General features: G+C 34.9%; 1 protein-coding gene across 1 annotated transcript; it reads left to right on the top strand.

The window, feature by feature from the left end:
- The first annotated feature begins 8257 nt into the window (after positions 1-8257).
- Positions 8258-9803, top strand: LOC145569065 (chlorophyllase type 0-like). Its single transcript, XM_081628439.1, has 2 exons — positions 8258-8602; positions 9076-9803. The coding sequence occupies exons 1-2, from the start codon at positions 8258-8260 to the stop codon at positions 9796-9798; spliced, it is 1068 nt and encodes a 355-aa protein (XP_081484565.1). The 3' UTR covers positions 9799-9803.
- Positions 9804-10045: the final 242 nt, after the last annotated feature.

Raw genomic sequence — 10045 nt, 5'->3', positions numbered from 1 at the left:
GACATAAAGGTATTAGGTGCTAAAGGTGGTTTTTCAATCAATTAATTTGATTTTTTTTTCTCTCATTTTAATTACAAGAGACATATATATATTTTTTTTGTCTAAACTATTTGATGATTTAAAAAATAATATATGCTACGAATTTTGTAATGAGTTTTATAAGTCCAAATCAGTACCATATACTTAAATTAATGGTGTTTTCTTGTATGCCTCACCCTATCTTTTTTGTTGTAATTAAAAGGTACTCTATTGTTAACAACTTATTTTATCTTTCAATGAAAGATATTGCTTGATGGTGAAAGTTTAAAATAATGTTATAATGGTTATGATAATAGATGTTACGTAGTCCATGAAAAAATGAGATTACAATTATAAACAAGTGTGGTTATAACTGGGGTTATTCAAATAACAAATGGTTTCTTTTTTTGTAATTAGTTGATGTTTGTTGTGTAATGAATTGGGGTTAATCTTATGGACAAAATAAGATAATTGATCTTTATTAATTAATGTGGTTACTCATATGAATGATTAAGTATTACTCTTGTAAAAAATGTTGCTACACCATGTGTTTAGTCACAAACAAGACTTGCTAATTGCTATCATTAAACTCAACAGAAGAATTTAAATGGGGCCTATGAGAGGAAGGAGACAATATTAAAATGTACTTTAATAGTTTACAGATAATTACTGTTAGAGCTTTTGCAGCGGAAATGTGGCGTCTACTAGATAATATGAAACCGATACTTCACAAAGATAAACAATATTTGGGATAGACAAATAACCACTATGAAGGAAATAATAAATATAAGAAAAAACTTTCTTAACGCAAAAAAACTTTGACGTGAATAAAATGATTGAATTTCTTTTATCTTTCTGCATTATGATTCTACACATTTATAATGAAAACATAGCTAATTAAACAATGGTTCATATTGTTTCTCTAACAAACACTAATATTGTTTCCTCTAATTAGCAATAATTAAACAAAGATAAACATCCGTATTATCCTCCTTATATTGCTCTCATCCTATTCTTTCCTTAACTTTCTCACAATTCCCCACCTCGTTCAAAATTAGAAAACATTCAAATTTTGGACGAACGAATTTTAGTTATCCGTATCCGGTTGCACCATTTTACAATGACTGCCTACGTACCCTCGACCGGGATCAAACCAATCGTAGTTCCATTTATTTTCCATGTAACCTAACATGGGACAATGTTAAGTAATTCCAAACAGTGTTGGAACTTACTTCCTGACACAACTTTGGTTAACATGTCTGCAGGGTTCTCATTTGTATGCACCTTCATAAGAGAAATACTACCTTCCTCTATGACATCCCGTACAAAATGATACCTGACATCTATATGTTTGGTACGAGCATGATGAACCTGGTTCTTAGCCAAGTGAATAGCACTTTGGCTGTCACAATGTAGATTCACATTATCCTGCTTTAACCCCAAATCATCTAGAAGTCCCCACAACCACAATGCTTCCTTAACTCCTTCTGCCATAGCTATATACTCGGCTTCTGTCGTAGATAGAGCCACTGTAGCTTGTAACATTGATCGCCAACTAACTGGAGCACCATGTATTTTAAACACATAGCCAGTAGTAGATCGCTTCTATCTAAATCACCAGCATAATCTGAGTCAACAAAGCCACTTGATTGACATGTATCTCCACCAAAGCATAAACCTATGTCAATGGTACCTTTTAAGTACCGTAATATCCATTTCACTGCTTCCCAATGTGCTTTACCTGGGTTTGCCATGAACCTACTAACAACACTGACTGCTTGTGAAATGTCTGGACGTATACACACCATGGCGTACATCAAACTACCAACTGCACTAGCATAAGGTACATTATCCATGTATGCCTTATCTTCCGCTGTAGTAGGAGATTGTTTACTAGAGAGCCTAAAATGTAGAGCCAATGGAGTCACCACTGACTTAGCACCTTTCATTCCAAACCTTTCTATAACCCGCTTAATGTAGCCTTTTTGGCTCAAGAACAATTTCCGGCTTGATCTCTCTCTTCTAATCTCCATACCCAGTATTTTATTTGCGGCGCCCAAGTCTTTAGTCTCGAACTCTTCACCGAGTTGAGTTTTTAACCTATCTATCTCCACCTTGCTTTTTGAAGCAATAAGCATGTCGTCTACATACAATAGGAGATAAATATAATCACCTCCATGAAGTTTGCGAATGTATACACAACAATCATAACTACTTCTGGAAAATCCTTGTTTTAACATAAAAGAATCGAATCGCTTGTACCACTGTCGAGGAGATTGCTTTAATCCATAAAGTGATTTCCTCAAGCGACAAACCTGATTTTCTTTACCCCCAACCTTAAATCCCTCAGGTTGATACATATAAATTTCCTCATCCAAGTCACCGTGTAAGAAGGCTGTCTTCACATCGAGTTGTTCCAACTCAAGATCTCCATGAGCTACAAGACTCAATAGCACCCGAATAGAAGTATGCTTTACCACTGGAGAAAATATCTCATTGTAATCAACACCTTCTTTCTGTGCAAATCCCTTGGCCACTAACCTAGCCTTATACCTTATTTTATCTAACTTGGAAGAATCCTCTTTTCTTTTATACACCCACTTACAACCTATAGCAGTCTTTCCCACGGGCAATGGGACTACCTCCCATGTCTTGTTTTCATGAAGAGATTGCATCTCTTCTTCCATAGCAACCAACCAACTATCGCTATCCTTATCTTTGACAGCTTGTTTGAAGGTGACCGGCTCATCATCCTCCATTGAGAGTGCATATTCTACCAAGTTTACCTGCCTGTAATGTCTCAGAGGTTCGTCCGACCCAAAATTCTGAACTAATTTATAATTCCTCTTTGGCTTAGTGGATGCCAAAGAATCCTGCTACTGTTGTAGTACATGTGCATTTTCCTGCTGAATCTCCTCATGATCCAGATCATCCTCCTCCTCATCTTGAGAAACACCAGGATGCTCCTCCTGAACATGACTAGAATCTTGTTGGTTTCTAGATTCTATCTCCACCACTTGAGTGTTTGTATTCATACCGACATCACCATCATTAGGCACCATAGCTTTCGATAAAGCTACCATAGATCTTTCATCAAAGGTCACATCCCTACTAGTTACAAATTTAGAATCTTCTACACTCCAAAGACGATAGCCTTGAACCCCTTTTGGATACCCCAAAAAGATTGCTTTCTTGGCTCTTTCATCAAGCTTATTATTTTTAACATGATAATAAGCCGTGCACCCAAAGACTCTAAGTCTCGTGTAATATGCATTTTCCCCTGACCACACCCTATAAGGCGTGTCACCATCTAAATAAGAATGTGGGGATCGATTTACTATATAACAAGCTGTAGCAACCGACTCCGCCCACCATTCTTTGCCTAATCCAGAATTAGAGCGCATACACCTTGCCTTCTCAAGTAGTGTACGATTCAGTCTTTCCGCGACTCCGTTCTGTTGTGGTGTGTCTCTGACCGTCCAGTGTCTCACAATACCTTCCTGATCACAAACTCCTTGAAAGCTCTTTCTGTGTATTCGGTACCATTATCAGACCGTACAGTTTTTAGCTTTCGACCTGTTCTGTTCTCAACCATTGCTCTCCACCGCTTGAAAATGTCGAATACCTCATTCTTATGCTTAAGAAAATAAATCCAAGCATATCTAGAATGATCATCAACAAATGTAACAAAATACCTGGAACCACCTTTGGAAGCAACTTTAGCCGGACCCCAAACATCCGTATGCACATAGTCTAACAATCCTCTGCTCTTGTGCTTGCTTGTAGAGAACTTCACCCTGTGTGCTTTTCCATACACACAATGCTCACAAAATTCCATTTGTGGCTTCTTCATGTTCTTTAACAAACCTTGTCCACTAAGCAATGATAGACCCTTTTCCGACATATGCCCAAGGCGCATGTGCCATATCCTCGTGCATTCTGTTTGGCCTTTACTTCCACCAATTCCAACTGCTAAATCGCCTGTAACAGTTGTCCCCAAAAGAGGATAAAGATTACCGTGACGAATTCCCTTCATCACTACCAAGGAACCACGAACAACTTTTAAAACTCCATTCTCCAAGACTATTTTGCAACCATTTTTCTCTAATAACCCAAGAGAAATAAGGTTCTTCAGCAAATCTGGGATGTGTCTCACATCCTTCAAGATTATTATTGTTCCATCATGCATTTTGACTCGGATAGTACCTAACCCGATAGTCTTACAAGCATGATCGTTTCCCATCAAAACAGTACCACCATCCAAACTTTGGTAAGTTGTAAACCACTTCCTGTTTGGGCACATATGGTGTGATGCACCTGAATCAAGCATCCATTTACCGGATATCTCATTGTATTGTTCTGAAACTGAGTAACAATAATCATCCTCGTCATTTGAGACAAAACTAGCTTCTTGTTTTTCATGTTGTTTTCCTCTGGAGTTGTCGTTGTTGTTCTTCTTGTATAATACCCTCTTATTTGGGCAATTAACTTTAAAATGACCAAGCTCACCACATTTGAAACATGGCCTTTCCGCAAGAAGTCTAGATTTTGATCTAAACTTTCCTCCCTTGCCTCGCCCTCTTTCATTAGTCCTTCCTCTGTTTGCAAACAATCCCTGAGCTTGTTCACTGTGTTCTCTTCCATTACCAGACATCATTCCGCTTGTAGCAACCTTTCGAAGGTCATCCGCTAAAAGCGATGTTCTAGTTTCATCCATGGTTAGAGTATCACCCACAAGCATCAATGTTTGAACCAGATTTTCATAGGATTTCGGTAATGAAAGCAATAACATGAGTGCTTGGTCTTCCTCATCTAACTTCACGTCAATATCCTTCAAGTCTGATATAATCCTATCAAACTTATTAATATACTCCCGGATTGAGGTGCCTTCTTCCATCTTGCATGTATACAATTTGGATTTTAAATAGATCCTATTTGTTAGAGTTTTTGTCATGAAATTAGCCTCTAACTTTGTCCACACGCCAGCGGCTGTTGCTTCTTCATTTACCAAGAACACAACATCCCTCTCAAGACATAAGATTATAGCCGCTCGTGCTTCAAGATCTAACTCTTCCCAATCCTCATCCTTCATGTCCCCGGGTTTTTGTTCTTTTCCCACTAATGCCTTATGCAACTTTTGTGATACAAGCAAATTTTTCATTTGCATCCTCCAATAGGAAAAATCATTTTTACCATTGAATTTTTCAATTTCATATTTCCTAACTTTAACCGTTCCACTAGTAGATGCCATATAATTAATTTCAAAATCAAAAATTTTACCACTTAAGATTTTGATGTCGGCTCTGATACCAATTGTTAGATCTTTTGCAGCGGAAATGTGGCGTCTACTAGATAATATGAAACCGATACTTCACAAAGATAAACAATATTTGGGATAGACAAATAACCACTATGAAGGAAATAATAAATATAAGAAAAAACTTTCTTAACGCAAAAAAACTTTGACGTGAATAAAATGATTGAATTTCTTTTATCTTTCTGCATTATGATTCTACACATTTATAATGAAAACATAGCTAATTAAACAATGGTTCACATTGTTTCTCTAACAAACACTAATATTGTTTCCTCTAATTAGCAATAATTAAACAAAGATAAACATCCGTATTATCCTCCTTATATTGCTCTCATCCTATTCTTTCCTTAACTTTCTCACAATTACAATCTAACACTTAAAAATAAAATAGGTGATTATTAGTAATTGTAACAACTTTTTTTTTTTTTTTTTAAAAAAAAAGAAAAGAAAAACGAACGTACATAGCAAAAACCATTTTCATCTAAGTTAGAAAAATGGTAAATGCAGTCGGTTCATAAGAAGTTGAAAAAGAAAGATTATGAATAACTAACTATTCGAGTGTTTTTGTCATAAGCACTCCGTATTTTGATATAACGGATTTGTGCAATGGAACAATTTGAGAATGCACCCTCAAACACAATATAAAATAATAAGCAAAACACGATATTAAAAGAGACAACGTTTATGAGGAAATTCCTCCCTTCAAGCAAAAATATTATTTTATTAAGTTCCTACAAAATAAACAATGAACCTCTTGATGATTTTTCCTTAATAAACCATCATAATTTTCTAGTAAACCTAAACCCTCTTGTATACATAGGCTAACCTAAAAACCAACATCAATAAACCATCATTCATTTTCGAGTGTTTTTGTCATAAGTATTTAAATCCATAACATTTTAGGAAATTCATCTTATGCTTATATATATTCTATATCATGTAAATTGTTGTCAATGTTCTCTGATATATTATTTTGTGAAAAACTACCTTATATACATTAAATTTTGTGAAAAACTACCTAATAAAAAATTTGTTGTAAGAAACTACCTTATAAAAACTAAATGTTCTAAGTTGCTACCATGTGCTTAATTTAACAATGAAATAGAAGGGGAATTAGGGGTTATAAGGGGGCTATGGAGAAATTGGGTGGAAAAAGGAGAAAAAATGATTGAAAATGGGTCATTGAACGTCTCATATTCAATGCAATAATTCGGCAAAAGTTAGCTTTTACAACATAAATTGTTTTATAAGGTAGTTTTTTACAACATCTATTATTTAAAAGGTAGTTTCTTACAAAAATTTTTTAATAAGATAGTTTTTTCACAAAAACTTACTTGTATAAGGTAGTTTTTCATAAAAAAAACCTACTTTATTTGCTACCTTAAGGCTTTGTAGCCTAGCTGGTAGTGACACAGTACTAGTGAGCCACCTTAAAGATAGCTACAAGCGCCACCATATGCATTGTTAGACATTGAAGAAAATGGTATGATCAATTTAAATAGCTTGTCAAATTAAATACACTTTGTATTGATGAATTGATGAATGATGATTGTGATGAAGATAGCCGCCTCAGTTACGAGTACAAGTCTAACGCTTCCTCTTGTTTTGGATTTTGTGAGCTAGCGCTTAGATCAAACATAACAACATGGTATTCAACATCCACCAATCAAAATCAAGTGGGTGGCTATTATTGAATACCATAAAAAATTTCGTAAATTACTTTGGCTTAATTTTACATTTGTTGTTGTTGTTTTTTTTTTTTTTTTAAATTTTTTTTTTTGTTGTTGTTTAGGAAGCCCCAAGGATGGGGTGAGATTCGATCCCATAATCTCCTGAAATCGGGAGGGGAAACTCTAACCACTTGAGCTATCCCTCACTCTTTACATTTGTTAAATATACATTTGAATTTAACTATAGAGTGTTCGTATGTGGGAAAATAGAAATGAGAGTATTCGGAATAGAGATTGGGATTAGATATGGGAATTTATGATTGGAAATCTCTATTAAATTAAAATATAAGATATGCCCAAGCTCATTCTCAACCTGCTGTATTCCGAATTCCCAATCACAGAAACAAATTAAACATGGCTTGGGAGTTCCTTTTGGAAATATATTAAAGTCTCATTCCCATCCTCAACTCCCTCATACCAAACACACCCTAAGTACGTTGTTACATTTAAGTAAAATCCAAAAGTACAACAAATAACGTGATTAAAAACTAGCGCAAAAGAGTCCAATTGAAAAATTTATTATACCAATAATTAATCTGGATGATCGATCTGATAAGATACTAATCCGACCCTCACAAATTTTCATTTGCAGATTTGCTCATAATGATCGGAAGATGTTTAATAAAGAAAAATATTCTAACCAATAAGCAGTACAAAAAATCTTTTTTTTTTTTTTTTTTTTTGAGATCCCATTAAAGGACAATGCTCAAAAACATTTTTAATGACAGTTTTTCAGTTTGTCATGAATTGTACTCAACTTCATATAAAAGACCTAAGCTAATAACTATGTCTCAACTAAAATCCCAAACAAACATTCTATCTATATCCGTATATAATTACCTTTCGTGACAGGTTTTTTTATTGCTATAATTAGTTTTCACGATAGGAAAATATTCTACGATAATCCCTAACTTCTAGGACGAGCTCACGACGGAAAACCCTGTCACAAATGGTCTTTTACAACCGGATATTCCGTCGTTAATGGGCTTTTTTCTTGTAGCAAAAATCAACGAGTACTTTTCTACCATGCAATCATTTTCTACCATGCAATCAATAGAGGAGTCCTAAACTCTTAGCCGTCCTAGAGTCCTAAGTACGTTATAAACTTATAAATAAGATAGTTCATGCACGTAATAATTAACAAGTTACGACCCAAAGTTGTACAACTCTTACTCTTTCAAAGTTCAAACATATGGCAGCCTTAACAGTTTTGATTATTCTAGGGATGTTAGCCACAATTTACCACTCACAAGCACAAATTTTGCCAAAAATCTTAGAAAGGAGTAGTTCTCATCATAATTTTTCCATTTCTGAAGATGTCACTATTTTTGAAAATGGAAAATTTGAGGTAACTAAACCTATTAAGGTGGGAAAATCGGAGTTTTATGCTCCGGAGCCTTTGCTCGTTGTTTCACCTAAAGAACCGGGATCGTATCCTGTACTCTTATTTATCCATGGAACACTTATTTCTAATGAAGATTATTCTGATCTCTTTCAACATTTTGCTTCTCATGGCTTCGTTGTGGTTGCTCCAAAGGTACGTAACAAACTATTACATATAGCTAGCTATGTATTACTTCTTCCTTCACAAACTTCCATAACGGATTTGTTAATTATTGGTTACGTAGATAGTTTTTGCATGCATACCCTATAACTAACATGTTCAAATGTTCAATGGAGATACGTCTTAATAGTACTTGGTATATTGTTTTGGATGTCATGAAAAATTGTGAAATTTCATCCTATGAAAATCTAGTTCTACGTACAATTCCCACGACCTTGCTTATTTATTAAACTATAATAAAAATTTTATAAAAAAAAACTTTAGATGCACTTAATTCTAGGCATAACTCTAGGAGTAAAATGTAAAAATATTTTTTTAAAATTTATTTTTAGGCTTTTATTAGGGTCATATTTATACATTCGATTCGTATATGACCATTTAGCTATTATGTGGAAATACTCTCTTCTTTTTTAAATTTTTTTTTTTTTTTTTTTTAAACTCCACAGCTCTTCTCGATAATCTACTTCCCTAGTCAAGAAGATGAGATAGAAATGGCAGCTTCAATAGTAAACTGGCTACCTACAAATCTACAAGACATGTTACAAACACGTGTCAACGAAGGAGTGGAAGGCGATCTATACAAACTAGCAATATCCGGTCATAGTAGGGGAGGAAAATCAGCATTTGCTCTTTCACTTGGTTTCTCCAAAACAAAATTATCACTCAAAATTTCAGCACTTATTGGCATAGACCCAGTAGCCGGGTCTAGCAAAAATGACCGTACACAACCATACGTTCTAACGTACGTACCAAACTCGTTTAATTTATCGATTCCTGTCACAATAATTGGCACTGGATTTGGTAACCAATCCAACTTCTTCCTACAACCTTGCGCCCCAAATTTGGTGAGCCATCAACAATTTTTCGACGAGTGCAAGGAAGGTTCACATTTTGTGATCACGGACTATGGTCATATGCAAATGTTGAATGATTTCGTGTATGATCCGGTTGCGAGTGCTGTGTCACTTGTGTGTAAATCTGGGAGTGGTCTTAAAAGTACGATGAGAAGAACACTTGGTGGGATCATGGTGGCTTTCCTTGACGCGTATTTTGGAGATGGAGGAGGAGAGTATTTAGCCATCTTGGCTAATCCTTCTTTGGCTCCTACTAATCTTTACGTCCAAAATAAGGGCAACTTTAGGTTACCAGGAAATTATGATCAAGTTTAATGGATATGGTCATATCTTATATGGTATGTGATGCGTGTTGCTGTCTTTTGCCTTACTTGTAACAAAACAATTAGTAGTATTGATGTTATTATTTTGTCAATTATGCAACAACGTTCAAAATTGTCTTTCTAATGATTACAAGCCAGCCTACCAACTCAAATAATTTGTGAATTGAATTGTGTAATTTCATTTTGTTGTATTATTGTACAAACTTCCATACTCTTTACTACAAAAAATCTTTATGATT

The sequence above is a fragment of the Chenopodium album genome, chromosome 11 (assembly GCF_948465745.1).
Source record: "Chenopodium album chromosome 11, dcCheAlbu1.1, whole genome shotgun sequence".
NCBI classification, from domain to species: Eukaryota; Viridiplantae; Streptophyta; class Magnoliopsida; order Caryophyllales; family Amaranthaceae; genus Chenopodium; species Chenopodium album.
This window is presented reverse-complemented; position numbering and strand designations above follow the sequence as displayed.

What these genes read in the sequence shown, in the direction of transcription:
- LOC145569065 (XM_081628439.1), top strand. Translation starts at nt 8,258, where the DNA reads ATGGCAGCCTTAACAGTTTTGATTATTCTAGGGATGTTAGCCACAATT. An exon ending in TCGTTGTGGTTGCTCCAAAG is followed by an intron (nt 8,603 to 9,075) that starts GTACGTAACAAA and finishes TAAACTCCACAG; the next exon opens with CTCTTCTCGATAATCTACTT.